Here is a 19,107-nt window from a genome sequence, read left to right as displayed (position 1 = left end):
TCCCCTCTTTGATATAATACAAAGATATATTTTTCAAATATAATTTTAAATTTTTAGGAAGCATTTAATATATTATCGAGACATGATATACAAATTGAACGTGAAGTAATGGAACAAGTGGATAATTTACGTTACTCATGGCGTACATTACAAAATCGTGCGCAATCTGTACATGCAGGTCTATTAGCAATGCAACCAGGATTAGAACAAGAATTGAAAGATAATTTAGAATTGTTTCGTATTGAAAAAGAAACATATTGTTTTGAATATGAAAATGCTGGACCAATGCAAACAGGTTTATCGCCTAGAGATGCATCTGACCGTTTAATACTATTTCAAGTGAGTTATTTATTGTCTTTTTTAATTTGTATATTCAATTCTATTCATTCTGATTTAAAATTTTGAATCAGTATCAATCGGAATGAATACTTTTTTCAAATTGTTTCTAATTTTCCTTTTTCATTTCTATTAAACTAGAATCGTTTTGATGGTATGTGGAGAAAATTACAAACATATCAAAATGGCGAAGAATTATTTGGTCTGGATGTGACTGATTATCCAGAATTAGGACAAATACGTAAAGAACTAAATTTATTACAAAAATTATATAAATTATATAACGATGTAATCGATCGCGTGAGTAGCTATTATGATATACCTTGGAGTGAAGTAAATATTGAAGAAATTAATAATGAATTAATGGAATTCCAAAATCGTTGCCGTAAATTACCAAAAGGTTTAAAAGAATGGCCGGCGTTCTTTGCATTAAAGAAGACAATTGATGATTTTAATGATATGTGTCCATTATTGGAATTAATGGCAAATAAAGCAATGAAACCACGTCATTGGCAACGTATTATGGATGTGTTACATCATACGTTTGATTTAGAAAATGAAGGATTCTGTTTAAAAAATATATTGGAAGCTCCATTATTAAAATACAAAGAAGATATTGAGGTGAGTATTTACTCCAAATTAAAACAAAACTACCAAATTAACCGTTTTTATGAAAGACACACAATTAAAAAGCTTGATTTTTGATATGAAGTTGGACTAAGTCTAAATCAATTCTGAAAATTTTAAGGGCGGGGGGGGGTAAATAATCCCTATATATTATAAATATGAAAATAAGGATGTTTGTTTGTTTGTGTGTTTGTTACGCTTTCATGCAAAAAACAAAGTAATGGATTTAAATGAAACTTAACAATAATATAGCTCATAAATCAGAATAACACATGAGCTATAATTTATAAAGATACATTTAAAAAAAAAGCAAAAATTAAATTTAATTTGATATTTAAAATAGTAAATGTAAAACAATTCATAGCCATCTTTTCTGTTATACTCAATGAATTATGACTATTTTATTTTAAAAATATTTAAAACTGTACATAGATTTTACGTGTAAAACAATAGGACATTCTAAAATGTTTGAAAAAGTACTTCAAAAGGTTGATTTTCCTAATAAAAAGCCACAAAAGTTATATTCTGGTAAAATTAATACTCTTTCTTGCCATATATTTAAATTAAATTTTAAAACTTTTTATTCTATCAAAAACGCTGTCATCCATTTTGGTGATAAGAGAGTTGGGTGCGTTACATCACCGCTTCCAAAGTATGAAAGACGGAACCCTAAGGTTATGCGTGACCAACAAGTACTTGTCTCATTTTTACTCTTATACTGGAAGACAAAATTATTTTCAAACACTTAGACCAAATTTTGTTTATAGCTTAAAATTCCTTACCAATATTTCTATTGTTTTAAAGGATATTTGCATATCGGCAATGAAAGAAAAAGATATTGAAGCGAAATTACGACAAGTAACAACAGAATGGACAAGTCACGAACTAACCTTCATGACATTTAACAATCGTGGTGAACTGCTGTTGCGTGGTGATACGACCGCTGAAAGTATTGGCCAACTAGAAGATAGTTTAATGATATTAGGTTCTCTAATGTCCAACCGTTACAATGCACCATTCAAAAAACAAATAACACATTGGGTACACGATCTGTCCAATACAAATGAAATTCTAGAACGGTGGTTACTTGTACAAAATATGTGGGTATACTTAGAAGCCGTATTTGTGGGTGGTGATATTGCAAAACAATTACCAAAAGAAGCGAAACGTTTTTCAAAAATTGATAAATCTTGGCAAAAAATTATGCAACGAGCACATGAAACACCCGGTGTTGTATCGTGTTGTATTGGTGATGATATGTTAAAACAATTGTTGCCGCATTTGCAAGAACAATTGGAGTTGTGTCAAAAATCTTTGAGTGGATATTTGGAAAAGAAACGTACAATGTTTCCACGATTCTTTTTTGTGTCAGATCCAGCTTTATTGGAAATACTTGGTAAGAATTTCAAGTATTTAATATACACCCATTGGCATAAAATTGCGCCGAAATATAGGGTTTCCCATTAAGGGTATGACACTTTCATAAAACAATTTATTTATGAAATATTATTTTAAAAATTTGTATTTGACGAGTATTTCATTTCATTTTTTGGAATAGCTATAGAACAGTAACCAAATGGTCTGCGGCGCAGTTTTGTCGGGCACTGAGTATAGGTTAAAGTGGCTGTTCTGTGCTGGGACACATTTAGGCCATAGGGTCTATTGTGATACAGAAAAGAGGGTTGGTCCATCCCCGGTCAGTTCTCGATCGGAGAGATTGTCAAAGACAGGCCGACCGAAAAGAGACTTTCTTTGCATGGCAAGAGCTGGATAGTGACAGAGAAGGCATCGTTTCTTGTTCCTCCCCACTGTGACAGCTCCTGAAAAAATTTGATCTACTGGTAGGCTTAGTCATTCAGCGTGCCTGAAACCTACTCAGTCTCCTTTAAAAGCCGAAACGACTTTTCTTATAGAGTCCCTTTGAAGCGATAAAAGATATCCTCATTTAGGAACAGTTTGCAGGTCGCAAATTGAACTCCCGGATGCCTATTCATTCTTATGTCCGACAGCCTCGTGCAATTTCTAGCAAGTTCCTCAGTTACACGAATAACTGGAATTCCACGGCGTCCCTAGACCCATTGCAGGTTTTCATTCATTTGTTTCGCCAGCTGAACTTAAGGACATTCGGCAGTCCTGTGGTACCTTTGAGGTTAAATAGGCTGAGCTTTAGGTTATATTGGCTGTCTATGAAGGGCACACTTAGGCTATAGAGCCCATTGTGATACCATATATGTGTTTTACCATCTTTCCGCTGATAATTGCATTTATCAGCTCCTCAATTTCAGAGGCTGAGTGCTACTATTGCAACCATTAATTAAATTATTTTGTGCATAAGCATACCGCGGACGGAATTGCTTACGTCTTAACCAACTAAGCTAATAGGGCAACTAACTCAGTAAATTGTTTGTTTTCACTTGTTTTAATGTTAAATTTATGTTTAGGTCAAGCATCTGATTCACATACAATACAAAACCATTTGTTGTCAATATTTGATAACACACGTTGGGTAAAATTCCATGATGCCGAATACAATAAAATGACTGCAATTATCTCATGTGAAGGAGAAACAATACCATTAGAGCGTGCTGTACGAGCTGAGGGTTCCGTTGAAACATGGTTAACAGCGTTATTAGTTACCGCTCAACAATCATTGCATGGTATCATTCGGACAGCGTACACAATGATCAATGATCCAAATTTTCAATTGTTAATATTTTTGGACAAAATGCCAGCACAAGTGGGTTTACTTGGCATACAAATGATATGGACTCGAGATGCTGAATTAGCATTGATGCAAGCACGTGGAGACAAAAAAATTATGGCTGATACAAATAACAAATTTTTGGAACTGTTAAATACGCTTATTGACCAAACTACGCGTGATTTAACGAAAATTGAACGCACAAAGTTTGAAACATTGATCACAATTCATGTTCATCAACGAGATATTTTTGATATATTGGTAATTATTGGATATAGAACTCTTCATTACGGAAATAATAGTCCCGACAAAATTCGTCATTGAGCATTTCACATGATTCCGTTTAGAACTTGCTCCTGAACGTAAAAATATAGGTTGATGATGAAAAATGTTGACCGAAACGCTTCGGAATCAATTTTATCATATATTTGGGGTTAAAACTAACAAAAAATTTTCTTAAACCTTACAATTTGCGAGTAAAACATTCGTAAAAATTGAAAAAAAACGCGAATTTTTACGAATTTCTTTCAAATTCTATGAAAAATCAAATTTTTAATATGTATAAAATTTTTACTTGAAGTGTAAAGCTTACTCAACAACATCCCGCAAAATTTTTTGGCTTAATTGCATTTTTAGTGCTTGGTTGTTAATTGTTAAGAGAGCACGCGAAAAACCGCCCAAAAATAACGATTTTCTGTTCCCTGTTACGAAAGCGGTGCAAAGTACTGAAATCGCATTTAAAAAATGCCAAAATTAGGTACTCTTTAGGTATAAATTTCGATTTTTGCCCCAATTGCCTAGATCAATTTTTTTATTATATTAATACGTATTTCGACTACCAAGTAGTCATCATCATTATGATTTAGCTAATCGTATTTACTCTTATTGTGTATGTTACTCGTTGCTAATTTGGTGGCGGACTCCACTCAGTGATTAGCTAATTCGAGTGAATTTTCGGCATTCCGCCCGGCAATGCTTTTTCACCAAAGTTGAACTTTGTCGATCCAGATGTCATGGGAATGAATATTCTAATTCAAAAAGATGAGCAAGAGTTTTCATCACAATTTTTCATTTATTGAGGAACAGGCAAGCTAAATTAGATAAAATATTTCGATGATTCAAAATTCGATTTATAATCTTCAACTGAATCAGTCTGTATATTCGAGCATAGAATCTGTTATGACGCGAACCTTGGTTTTGGTTTTGAAAATTTTCCTAAACTCTTCTCCAACGTTTACTCTTCTTTCAATCAAAATATGTTACGCAACATCAGTTAGTTCGATAGCCTCGCCAAGACTCAAAGACAAAGTCAAAGAATGTACCACGAGCTCAAAATATCTATGGATATGTGATTCGTCAGTGAAATGCATCTCATAAATAGATGCATTTACAGAACTATATTGTCAGTTCAAAATTTATGTGGACAGATTCTTAATGGAAGGGATTTTAACCCCAAAAATCCTCCTTTGGACACGGGCCTGAGTTGCGGATTAAGTTACACAGTACCTAATTTAAATGCGATTTCCGTACTTTGCGTCGGTGGCGTAACAGACGTCATATACTTTATTAAATATTTAAATTATAGTGTCGAATGAATATCCGCTCTGCAAATGACTTCGAATGGTTAAAACAATGTCGATTCTATTTCAAAGAAGAATTGGATAAAACTTGGATCTCAATAACAGACGTAACATTCATTTATCAAAACGAATATTTAGGATGTACAGATCGTCTCGTAATTACACCATTAACTGATCGCTGTTACATAACATTAGCACAAGCTTTGGATATGAGTATGGGTGGAGCACCTTGTGGGCCAGCTGGAACAGGTAAAACTGAAACAGTCAAAGATATGGGAAAAACACTAGCGAAATATGTTGTGGTATTCAACTGTTCCGATCAAATGGATTATCGTGGTTTGGGACGAATATATAAAGGCTTAGCGCAGTCTGGTTCATGGGGTTGTTTTGATGAGTTCAATCGTATTGAATTACCTGTGTTGTCTGTGGCTGCACAACAAGTTGCTGTCGTCTTAGCTGCGAAACGTGAAAAACGTAAAGAATTTCCATTCACCGATGGTGATGTTATTGAAATGTGCCCTGAATTTGGTATATTTATTACAATGAATCCTGGCTATGCTGGACGAAAAGAATTACCAGAAAATTTGAAAATACAATTTCGTACAGTTGCTATGATGGTCCCTGATCGACAAATTATTATTCGTGTGAAATTGGCTAGTTGTGGATTTTTAGAGAATATTACGTTGGCTAGAAAATTTTATACTTTATATAAATTATGTGAGGAACAGTTAACAAAACAGGTAAATTTTCTCAAATTTGAAATCCGCCAACCCAATATGAATATGTATACTACCATACGTAGATCCGGTTAGTAGCCGAGCTTGTTAAGGCGTATTAACTTGCTTTGACCACTGGCAGAGAGGTTGCGGGTTCGAATCCAGGCAGTTTCCGTGTAAAAAAATAGTTAATGGGGCGGTAAATTGATCTCACTGTCTTCGCTTGGAAAAGAACAAAGTAACCGACTTCACCCACATCATAAAAATTAATTTGCATATTAGGATGTAATTTAACAAAAGAGAGTGAGAGTGAGTGGTCTCTGTTATAGACGTGGTCTGGGAAACGGAGGTTAAACCCCATTGTTATTATTATTAAAATACGTATTTTAGGCCAATCAAATTAAACATTGAAGGTTGGTTGCATCAAATCATTTATTTTTGTTTTTTTGCCGGGAAATAAAAAAATCTCAAAAATTTTGACTTTACTTCAGTTTTTGCCGATTTTGAACCGGATTGAAATAAAACCGGTTTTTATAGGACCAACAGTTTTGGAGATACAGCTTTTCAAAGTTTTTATATTTTTTCAAGTTACAAGATTTGACATTTTTTGAAAATTTCATCTTGTAAACCATTAGAGATAGAACAAAATTTTAAATGTAAACAACTTTTTTGTGGAAAATTTTTTCACTGGTTTTCGGAATTTAAAAAAAAAAAAAATTTTTTTTCGTTTTTACAGAATATTTTATAAGACCACTATTTGAAGCTGCCTGAAAATTTTCAACTCCCAATCTTTTATAGTTTTGGAGAAAATGGACACCGATTTTGTACTAATTTGCGCCTTCACGGGTAAACAGTGATGTTTACGAAAAAATGTTGCAAACAAAAGTTGTTAATTTTTTTATAAGGAATATTTTTTATACTTAAACTTTTGTTCTACCTCTAACGGTTAACATGGTGAAAATTTGCGAAAATCCTATAACTTGAAAAAATAGACAAACTTTGAAAATCTCCAAAACTATCGGTCTTATAAAAACCGGCCAAATCTAAAATTGTTGTAAATTTAACCTTCTTTAAAAATAAATACAACAAATTTTTGATGAAAAATCAGTCCTTCCAAGTCAGAAAAAACTGAAACAAGATCAAAAATTTCGATGTTTTTCTTATTTTTCGGCATGATCCAGTCCTTTTCCGAGGTGGAAAACTTAGATTTAGCATTGCCTTTACATCACAAACAATATATCAAAAAAACAAACATATCTGATACCAGGTTCACCCCCTTTTCATGTATAACTTGACTGAATTAATAGTATACTTTTTAAAACTGGTCTAGGCCATAGACATATAAGAATACACCATGCTAGTAAGGGACAATCGTGTAAGTGGGATTAGAGATTCGGTAAAAAGAGAACAATGCTCTGACTCACGTTTTGTCTCCTTTTTTGGGCGTGACTTACTGGCGCACTTGTCCACTTACAGTAAGCACTTGTCCAAGACTATTAATGTGCAAACGCAACTAAAAAGAAACAAAACGTACGTCAGAGCATCGTTCTCTTTTTATCGAGTCTAAGCTGATCACGCCCGCTTCTTTAGTCTATTCTTATATGTCTATGGGTCTAGGCAGTGGGGTGGATTAGAAATCCCTTTTCAAATGTGTCCCATTTATAGTTTTCATTGATCATTTTATATAATTGAATAGGTGCATTACGACTTTGGACTACGTAACATATTATCAGTTTTGCGATCACTTGGTGCAGCGAAGCGAGTGAACTCCAAAGACACAGAGAGTACAATTGTGATGCGGGTATTACGTGATATGAATTTATCAAAGTTAATTGACGAAGATGAACCGTTATTTATATCTTTGGTGGCTGATTTATTTCCAAATCAAGCATTGGAGAAAACAGCTTATCCACAACTGGAAGAAGCAATTAGTGAAGAAACTGAACTTGCTAGTTTAGTTTATCATCCTCCATGGGTGCTAAAACTCATACAATTATATGAAACGCAGCGAGTTCGTCATGGAATTATGACATTGGGACCAACTGGTGCGGGTAAAACAACATGTATTCAAGTATTAATGCGTTCATTGTCAAAAATTGGTAATTTTCATCGTGAAATGCGAATGAATCCAAAGGCAATAACTGCTGCACAAATGTTTGGTCGATTAGACGTCGCAACAAATGATTGGAATGATGGAATATTTTCAGCACTTTGGAGGAAAACTTTAAAATTGAAAAAAGGTTAACATGTAAACTTGAAAATTGAAAAAAGCTAAACTAAAATCATGGTTTTTCTTTTCCATTTTTATCTATTATGGGGTTATATCTAGCAGGGGCGTAGCTACCGCCGTATCAGCCGTATCAATGATACGGGACCCCCGGGCTAATTTTACGCAATGTATATATGCCCATGAAAACTCACAGGAGCATATTGATTGCATCCCTATTTATAATAATTGGTTACAAGTAAATACCATCGATACTTTATTAAAAAGTGAAATCAATAGTCAATTACATTCTGGATAGCTATGCAATCTACCTTTAAGGGACAATGATTCGGATTTTACGAACTATCAATTTCTGATCCTGTTTTTAAAGAAGGTGTTTTAAAACCGAAGGGGCCCAAACCTTCATTTGGGCCCTCAACTAATTTTGATACAGGGCCCTTCGAAGGCGAGCTACGCCACTGATAATTAAGTAGAATTTTCAAAGAATCGATTTGTTTTCTTGCATTTCCAGAATGTACCAAAAAAAAAAAAATAATAATAATAATAATAATTTCACGTGTAAACGTCTTTTGAAACTTTAAACGCATTTTTTCCGAAACAGCGTTTTCAAAGTCGGTGAGCAAGATTTCTCTAAAACGGCTGAACCGATCGGTTTCGAATTTTTACACATTTTTCTCGGCTATTTTCTCCAGGTATTAGTCGATAAGGACTAGCGAATAGATTGAATCATGTTTATAAATTAGACAGATTATGATTTAAAAAGGATCAAATTTATCTTATGTAAACCGTAGAACTTATTGTCAAGCATAAATTAGAGATATTATGTTTTAATTTTAGAGATATGGTCTTCCAGTTAAAACTGTAGTGATCAGATATCAACGAGAATCGTGCGATAATCGATCCTAGTTGAGTGGGTTCTAATCATTATGATCATTTCCCAATTTCATCATTTACTACAGTGTGGATCAGTTAAGACCCTACTGAAGACAAATTGTACACAATAATCTGAATGTACTTATATAAAATGTTTCAACATAGTACTATCAAGATAATACTAACATAACGAACATTTTATGTACTTTCTGTTAAACAATGAATTTTAAAAAAAAAATTTTTCAGCTAAATTGTGTGCGTTGCTTTGCTTTTACTGACGCTTAAAAAAAATTATTTTTTATTAATAATTTTATCTAGAAATAATCGAGAGATTAAACTTTTCTATTAAATCTACCTGATAAAATGTTTCAGTTTGAAGTGATTACGTGTTTTAAATCTCCGAAAAAAAAGGAATGCCATACTTTTGTACACTTTATTCACTATGTATATGTGGAATTGTAGTTAATTATCGGTGTATTATATGATTAGGAACAGGTCCGTGCGTAGGAATAATCCTTGGGATGGGTTCAAACCTTTGTTCGCCACGTTAGGTCATAAAGTCATTAAAAACAGAAGGAATGCTTTGTTCGAGTAAGAGAACATTTAATTAGATCAAAATGTGATATTCAGTCACTGTTATTCAATTAGTTAATTCTGCGAGGCACTAATAACGTTAAAATAATATGCTATTTTGTGATACAGGTGAACATGTATGGCTAGTATTAGATGGCCCAGTGGATAGTATATGGATTGAAAATTTAAATTCCGTATTAGACGATAACAAAACACTAACACTAGCCAACGGTGATCGTTTAGTAATGGCACCTACCGTCAAGATAATCTTTGAACCGCATAATATAGATAATGCATCGCCAGCTACAGTATCACGTAATGGTATGGTTTATATGAGTTCAAGTGGTTTAGATTGGGAACCAGTTGTTGCTGCATGGTTAAAAACACGTGCAAAAAATTCTATTGTTCTATCACCATCTACAATTAAATTACTACAAGATCCTGATCCAGAACAAACTGGGTTAGATGCAACTATTCCAGATATAACGACACCTGTTTCAACAACTGCAGTTAATATCAAATCTGAAGCTGATGTTTTTCGAATTTTGTTTGAGAAATCATTTGCACAATTGTATTCGTATATTACACAAAATTTAACATTATCGATAAATGTGTTACAATGCAATATTACGTTACAAATTATTAATATATTAGAAGGTGGGTTTCATGTTTTAAATAAAGACACTGCAAATGATATTTTCCATTCCGACCAACTTCTATATTAATTTAGCATCTTCTCTTTCTTAGAAAAAAAATTTTTTTTTGTATTTTGATTTTTGGTTTCGGTTAAAATTTTTTGAAAACAAAGGATTAAGGTAGTTTTGACACCCAAAAATTCACCCCTTCCGAGCTACGGCCCTTCAAAGGTTATGCCTACATGAGATATTAATTTTTGATTTCGGTTAAAATTTTTTGACAACTATAAATTAAGGTATAGACTAAGGCACTGAGAATTATGTTAGAAATATAAAATATATATAGGTTAGTTACTAAAAATATTAATCTTAATACCAGTAACATACTATATTAAAAATATGTTTCAATCAATAAAAAAAAATAAAGCTAATAATCACCATCATATTCCTTGTCATTTCACTCCCATTCAGTAGAGTCTGACAATAAATAATCCTCCTCATTAAATTCGCGTACCGATGATTCTGATGGTATTGAAAGTGGGACAATTAACTGCAGAATTTCCGCTTTCAAAGAAGTAAAGTTCTTCCGCACTCTATAAGTGCGTTGATTACATAATCGGAAGTAATCAGAAGCATTCTCAAAAGATATTATAAAAAGGTATTCGTAGCATTACGTGGTCGCTTTCTGATGTGTCGTTCTCTCGAAACTCGGTACGAAATTTACGAGTTACTTCAACTGTAGAATGATAGATACTAGTAGATTTGGAGTCTACATAATAAGCTAACGCTTCCTCTGGAGTTAATTGACTACTTTGTTCAGAACACGTATTCTTTTTTAGACGTTCATCGGCTTCTCTAATTTGTTTAGCAATATTTCGATACCCTTCCTTTATGGTGATTAATTCTGCAGCTGTAATTATAGCTCACTCGCAGATCGAGTTTCCAAAAGATCTACTATTATCCGTTTCTTCGATCTCATTGATGAGCCATCAAATGACTTATTGGGTCGGCCTATAGGCTTACCTCCTGAGGACGTTGAAGGGCATGGCTCTTTACACATACTGTCAATTCTATACTGCTTCCGTCATAAACTTTAAAGTTTAATTTACGAAAAAAATATTAAGTATATCTATCATAATACTCTAAGTCATGGTACACTGAAAATATGAGATGATTTAATATAGAAGAATACATAAAAATAGAGTACATACCTTTAACAAAATAATCCATCACGAAAATTACTTCCCACTGTTCCACAAATTTTGAGAGATGATATCGTAGGTGTGCCAATAATGCAACTGATTTTAATGCAAAGAAATTCGTTCAATTTTGTTGGTTTTAGCTAGTTAAAAATGAAATTTATTTTAGGTGTTATTGCACAACAATTAATAAAACCAACGGAAGAAGAACCGAGTTCTGCACGTTCACCACGTGATTTTGATGATGAAGCTGGCGACGGTGAAGATGAAGAAGCTTTACGTATTTTAACATCGGATCATTTAGAGAAGATTTACATGTTTGCATTAACATGGAGTATGGGTGCATTATTAGAAACCAATGATCGTTTAAAATTTGATCAGCATTTGCGTGGAAATTTTCAATATTTAGATATACCACCGGATAAAATTGAAAATGATTCTAGAATTGTACGTATACTTTATTACTATTTTAAGGTGCGCGGCGGCGAAATTATCGCAGATTATCGAGCTCTAAAAACTTACGTTTTTAGAGCTCGAAAAATGAATTATATTATTTTCAGAAAACTATTTTTGATTATGTTGTAAATTATAATGGTATGTGGGAACCATGGTCCGCATTAGTACCAGTTTATGCGTATCCAGAAAGTAGTACTCCAGAATTTTCCACAATATTGGTGCCAATTATGGATAATGTTCGTATTGATTATTTGATAAATATTGTATCGTCAGAACATGTTTCAAAGCCTGTATTGTTAGTCGGTGAACAAGGTTCGGCTAAAACTGTTATGATGAAATCATTTATAAAAAAGGCAAATCCTGATTTATATTTAAATCGTGCCTTTAATTTTTCATCTGCAACAAGTCCGTATCAATTTCAAAAAACAATTGAAAGTTATGTGGAAAAACGGATGGGTAGTATATTTGGACCTCCGGGTGGTAAAAAAATGTTAATTTTCATTGATGATGTTAATTTACCGGAAATTAATGAATGGGGTGATCAAGTAAGTTACAATAAATATACACAAATGAAATTTATAAAATTAAAAAAAAAAAAACCCGAAAAAATATTCGAGTACGGAACCCTAAATTCGCATTGGAAACGTATCTAAGAACGCTCTCCATTAAATTAATTTTTCCTTAATTTTAAATATTATCAAGTTAATCGATTTGTCTATTAAATAGCTATTCAATGATACCCTAGTGGACATAGTTCTCCGAAATTAATTTCTTCTTTTTCACAATAAGGCGCCTGGTGGTCACCATATTGTATTTTCATTACCGCCATATCTTCAGTAGCACTGGTAAGACTAAAACAAATCGATTGATGTCAGACTCAGCAAAATCGGCCACGCGTTTGGTCTCTACTTTGCTTGATAGGAACACACATAAATTTTCACAATATGGCGTCTGGTGGTCGCCATATTGAATTTTCATTACTCCCATAGCTTCAGTAGCACTCGCAAGGCTATGGCAAATCGATTGACGTGATGTTAAAAAAATTTCCTTAAATTGGGAACAATGCAATCGATCGATATGGAACTCGTGTCCTCTCAGATATGTTGTACTTGCACAGTGAGACGATCAAATAAAAATTTAATTTTAAAAAGAATTCTGAATTTATGTATATCATTAATAATATTTGGTAATTTGTATTATAATTTTTAAATTATTTAACAGATTACAAATGAAATTGTGAGACAAACAATGGACATGAAAGGGTTTTATAGTTTGGAAAAACCAGGTGATTTTACCAGTGTTGTTGATATTCAATTTATGGCAGCGATGGGGCAGCCTGGTGGAGGACGTAACGATATTCCACAACGTTTAAAAAGACAATTTGCAATATTCAATTGTCCATTACCTAGTAACGAATCAATCGATAAAATATTTAGTGTGGTAGGCGAGGGTTATTATAATGCCAAACGTGGTTTTACACTTACTGTACGGCAATTGGTAAAAAAGATGGTTAGTTCTGGTTATGGTGACGTATTTTGATTATTTAATGTTTTGTTGCATTTTTAAGACCTTATTTTTAAATCACAAAGGGTGAAGAAAAAATGGAAATTCTTATCTCTTGTTACAAAAATTAACATGTTCAAAATAAGGCTATTTCAAGGAATTCACCTGGTCTTCATGGCAGGCATGGTCGAATTATTTTAAGTCAACTTTGGTTTTCAAATTCCAAATTAACCCGTATATGTCTCACTAACTCTGGACTTATCTAAACGTAAAATTTTTCCCTCTTTCTAATTCTCTAACTTCAAAGTGGCTTTAAAAATGAGGTTCAAATTCGTGTGAGATTTCTAAAAGTTTTATACTTTCTTCTTACCTTTTAAGAACTTTTCCATAAAAAAACTATCACTTCTCACTAACATCCGAATACGAGGGATTTATTATATAATAGCTGTATCCTGGGAATTTGCAATTTACCCCGGGAGTTTAGAGTTTCCTTTTTCGATTACCATGTCACATAATAGCTAAGCGAATGCCGAAAGTAATTAATCTAAATCTTATAATACGCTAATCACAATTTCATGTCAATTTCTCAAGTTACGCCTTATAACATCAGCTATCTGCCTGTGAAAGTCTCGTCAAAATTAATCCAGTCGTTTCGGAAATTAGTAGGATTGCCACCTGCTCGGCAATGAAGGGCTTAGAAGATTTTACCTGGCTGCCGCGTTTTTTAAAAATTTTCCGAGCCACCGCAAGTGTCGAAAAAGCAAAAATTATCATATTGCTGAATCGCCACCACGATGGATTTGACCTCAGTAACTAGAGTAGTGAGAATTGATTTTGTTCATGATTTTATTGTTTATAGGACTCTTCAGGTTATTTTGTTGGTATCACGATAAGAAGTAAGTTTTAAAACTTTTATATTCGCTCTATTTAAGTCACGTTCGTGCAGAATTTTCATGTTTGTTCGTTTTGGTCGAGTCATGCTTGTGTAAAATTTTTATGTCTTGAAAGATACTTAACGTCTAATGCCAAAACAAACTGACTGATAGTTGTGCGAATTTCTGTGCAAATTTCTAATATATTTATATTACTTCATACTTTTCCAATTTACCTTAAATTTGACAAAACTACAGAAGTTCCAATAGTTTTAAAAATATTTGTCAAATATTTTATTTATTTAGGCACAAACGTTAGTTTTAAAAGTTAGTTTTATTTATCATCTTAGAAATGCAACGAAACAAGAATTATCCAAATTCGATCCGAGGTTTAAAACATTTCTCATTTATAATTTATCCCAACTAGGTTACCCTAACACGAATAATATGGCAACAAACACGTGCAGTTTTATTACCGACTCCAGCAAAATTTCATTATGTATTTTCGCTGCGTGATTTATCACGAGTATGGCAAGGCTTAGTCGGCACACTTTGCACAGTTATCGAATCTGAAGCTTGCTTGTTAATTTTGTGGAAACATGAATGTATGCGAGTATTTTCCGATCGGTTTACGACCCTAACAGATCGTGACTGGTTTATAAAGAATCTTTTGACATTAGTTGAAAACGAACTAGGTGTCAATTATAAAAATTATATAACTGAAAAAGATCCAGTATTTGTAGATTTCATGCGAGATGCACCTGAACCAACTGGAGAAGAAGGCGAGGACGCGGATGCTGAGTTACCTAAAGTTTATGAACCTGTGGAAGACTTACAAATATTACGTGATCGCTTGGATATGTTCTTAGCACAGTTTAATGAAATGGTACGAGGTGCGGGAATGGATTTAGTATTTTTCCCAGATGCTATGCTACATATTGTTAAAGTATCACGAGTCATCCGACACCCTCGTGGTAATATGATGTTAGTTGGAGTTGGAGGGTCTGGTAAACAGTCATTAACAAAACTTTCGTCGTTTATAGCTGGGTAAGTACTTCATGAAAACTGGCCATCTGAACAAGTTTCATAGTGAATATTATCAATTTCTCTACATTATCAACGTTAAAATCTTAAACACCTGATAATAAAACCAGAAACAAACCAAAACAATCAATTTTGGCGACTCGACTCAGATCAGTCTAGATCAGGCATGGGTGAGTTATTTTAAGTCGAAGTCACCATTGTTATAACTTTATCGTGCGTCATAAACTTTATTGTGTGTCTCTTTATCCAAGTCCGCATTGAAGAGGAAGCGAGACGAGTATACGACTCTTCTACCTATCTCCGTTTCTCTAATAGTAATGAGATAGGTAGAAAAAAATGTTGTCTCTCTGTCTTACTCGTATGTTTGGCTGTCACTGTTTAGGTTGTCACTGTCTTACTCGTATTATAGTTAAAGAAGTATGAGGGACTTCTGTGAGTCCCGTTTGCCCATGCCTGGTGTAGATCACTGATCGTTAAATGAATTATGAAGATCAACTGATCAATCAAACTTGTAGGTATAGGTACTTAAGTGAATAAGAAACGAAGTTACTTCGACAAATGTCGTAATTTGTCGTGTTGTTAGACAGTGACCTTTTTAGTGGCATTTTATTGTATTTATACGAACGCACATACACTTAAGTTACAAACACGTATGGCTATTGCTATGGCTCACATATAAACATTTAGGCACGATTAATTTTTGTCTTTCCCGAGGTATTCTCAGCAGCGCTAGTGCAGGGAAAAGCGAAGTTACTTAAAATTGAATGAACAAGCTTGCATAATCTGTATGCCGTATAGAATTATAGATGATACTCGTTAAGATTTTTAGTACTTGTAGATAAATATTATTAGATATCAGAACAAGATTATACATTTTTACCTGAATTATGTAGGGTAGGCCCGACACCGCCACTGATATATTATGATATTATCATACGTAACATGTATGTAGAAACAGAAGCTAATTGAAATCTGATGATTTTAATTTTTTTCTATAGATACAAATCATTTCAAATAACATTAACCCGTTCATATAACATTGCAAACTTTCTGGAAGATTTAAAAGCTTTGTATCGTACATGTGGTGCCTCTGGAAAAGGAACAACTTTTGTATTCACTGATTTGGACATAAAAGAGGAAGGTTTCTTAGAATATTTGAATAACATTTTATCATCCGGTGTCATCTCGAATTTATATACTCGTGATGAACAACAAGAAATTATAGCTGAATTAACTCCCATCATGAAACGTGAGAATCCAAAACGTACACCCAACACTGAAGTAGTTATGGAATATTTTATGACTCGTACCTGTCAAAATTTACATGTATGTTTTTGTTTCTCACCTGTTGGTGAAAAGTTCCGAAATCGCGCTCTACGTTTTCCAGCATTAGTCTCAGGCTGTACGCTGGATTGGTTCCAACCATGGCCACAAGATGCATTAGTTTCGGTTGCTAGACATTTTCTTGCAGAATTTAAGATTGATTGTACTGCTGAAGTGAAAGAGGAACTAGTGAACGCATTGGGATCAATACAAGATATTGTGTCTCAAACATCTGGAGAATATTTTCAAAGATTTCGACGTGCAACTCATGTGACACCGAAATCTTATTTAAACTTTATTGGTGGTTATAAAAAAATCTATCAGCAAAAACAAACTGAATTGGGTCAAGGTGCTTTGAGAATGGATACTGGATTGGAGAAATTAGCTGAAGCATCACTTTCTGTTGAACTATTAAAGGTAATACTAACTAATAAAGGTAATGTAGAACTATTAAAATGATATCTTCTCATATACACCATTAATCGGAAAAAACAACCATGAACCAAAAAGCTCTGGCTTTGTGTGCAAAAAGCTTTCTTACCCATTCTTGGTTATTAACTCATGATACGGCGTGTAACGACAATTTGACGCAACTGAGAAGGTCCTTTTTCGCAATGAGAGTAAAATTTTCGATAGACCTCAAAGATCATTGCTTGCATATTCTCTCACTCTTGCATCGAATGATGAAAGAGTGAGAGAACGATTTCTCTATCACCTTCATAGTTTTAACGATCAAACGCAGAAATCACTCAAGAACCTGCAAGTTTCATCAAGTTTACTACTTTTTAACATGCGCAACTCATCCATATCCGCTATAGTAATACCATAACCTAATAATTAATGTTGCGTTAAAGAAAACCTAATTTTTCATATTCAATTCAAATTTCGCGTTTAAAAATGACCAAATAAAATGACTCAATTTCGCATTCGCATTTTTCTTTGGAACGGGCTTAGTTGCTATTATATTCAGCGTGGATCTAAGGAGATTACGAGTGATGACTCCCCACCGTTATAACAAAGCGCCAAAACGTAACAAATTTTCCAATTATTAAATTTTATAAATATTTCACAACTTTTCCGGTTGTTTGATTTTTTAACAATTAAGACCGCGATTTGTGTTGATACCAAGACGCTAATATAAATAAGCTGTCTTTGCACTAAAACGTCAGTTAAATACAGTTTGTCGTTATACATTGGGGGGGGGGGCGGGACACCATTTTGGAATATCGCATCACGATTAATTTTGTCCATTTGTAGAAAGAATTAGCAGTAACAGAACAAGAGTTAGGACAAGCATCAGAAAAAGCTGCACTTGTACTTAGTGAAGTAACAGAACGTGCCGAAGAAGCTGAAATTGTTAAGAATCAAGTACAAATTGTTAAAGAAAAAGCGGAAATACTTGTTGCAACGATTGCAAAAGAGAAAGCATTAGCTGAACAGAAACTAGAAGCTGCAAAACCAGCATTAGAAGAAGCCGAAGCTGCCTTAAACACAATAAAACCTGCTCACATAGCTACAGTTCGTAAATTAGGTCGTCCGCCCCATTTAATCATGCGTATTATGGATTGTGTATTGATATTATTTCAACGAAAATTACATTCAACCATCGCAGACGTTGCTGCCCCATGTCCCAAACCATCATGGCCAGAATCGTTAAAAATGATGGCGTCAACAACCTTTTTATTGCAATTACAAAATTATCCAAAAGATGTCATCAACAATGAAATGATTGATTTATTGCAACCATACTTCGATATGGAAGATTATAATATGGAAACAGCAAAACGTGTTTGTGGTGATGTAGCTGGTTTATTATCATGGACGAAAGCTATGGCTTTCTTTCATAGTGTGAATAAAGAAGTATTGCCGTTAAAATCGAATTTGGTGTTACAAGAAGCGCGTTTAAAAGTTGCCATGGCTGATTTGGCTGCAGCTGAACGAGAATTACAAGATCGAGAAGATGCTTTATTGGAAGTGAAACAGCAATATGATTCAGCTGTGTCAGAAAAACAACGCCTTATGGATGCTGCAAACATATGTTTAAGAAAAATGAATGCGGCAACAGCGTTAATAAATGGGCTAGGTGGTGAAAAGGTAAAATTTTCTAATAATCATGTCATTTTAATGTAAAAAATATTTCAAATAATTTGCCGTTTTCAAGTAATACCTTTCATAATGGGTGTTCCAATAAGAACGCCGGTTTCACCACTATACTGGTCAGTTCTCATGACGTCAGGAATCGACGCCATATTGTACTGGTATACTACGCCATTTTGTACTGGCAAAACGGGCATTATAGTGTACATGTGTTCACCGAGTGTTTGTGCCAGAAATTTATTTATTTATTGTTCATTAAGAAGGAATAATGGCGTCTGAAAAAGATTTACTCGTAATTGACGAATTCAATTAGAATATATATTTAAGAATATATATACACGCACT

General features: G+C 33.7%; 1 protein-coding gene across 1 annotated transcript in view; it reads left to right on the top strand.

Annotated features, from left to right (window-relative positions):
• Positions 1 to 19,107, top strand: part of LOC123303001 (dynein axonemal heavy chain 5) — a 48,784-nt gene that overhangs the window by 18,862 nt on the left and 10,815 nt on the right. Inside the window, exons 17-30 of the mRNA XM_044886096.1 lie at positions 58 to 339; positions 478 to 957; positions 1,768 to 2,359; positions 3,405 to 3,925; positions 5,250 to 5,984; positions 7,657 to 8,200; positions 9,763 to 10,020; positions 10,144 to 10,290; positions 11,637 to 11,914; positions 12,028 to 12,468; positions 13,145 to 13,432; positions 14,726 to 15,345; positions 16,341 to 17,082; positions 17,923 to 18,759. Coding sequence (XP_044742031.1) covers positions 58 to 339; positions 478 to 957; positions 1,768 to 2,359; positions 3,405 to 3,925; positions 5,250 to 5,984; positions 7,657 to 8,200; positions 9,763 to 10,020; positions 10,144 to 10,290; positions 11,637 to 11,914; positions 12,028 to 12,468; positions 13,145 to 13,432; positions 14,726 to 15,345; positions 16,341 to 17,082; positions 17,923 to 18,759 — 6,765 coding nt within the window. The remainder of the gene's footprint in view (positions 1 to 57; positions 340 to 477; positions 958 to 1,767; positions 2,360 to 3,404; positions 3,926 to 5,249; positions 5,985 to 7,656; positions 8,201 to 9,762; positions 10,021 to 10,143; positions 10,291 to 11,636; positions 11,915 to 12,027; positions 12,469 to 13,144; positions 13,433 to 14,725; positions 15,346 to 16,340; positions 17,083 to 17,922; positions 18,760 to 19,107) is intronic.

Source organism: Chrysoperla carnea, chromosome X, assembly GCF_905475395.1.
Source record: "Chrysoperla carnea chromosome X, inChrCarn1.1, whole genome shotgun sequence".
Classification (NCBI taxonomy): domain Eukaryota; kingdom Metazoa; phylum Arthropoda; class Insecta; order Neuroptera; family Chrysopidae; genus Chrysoperla; species Chrysoperla carnea.
Note: the sequence above shows the minus strand (reverse complement) of the source record. Positions and strands in the feature narration are given on the sequence as shown.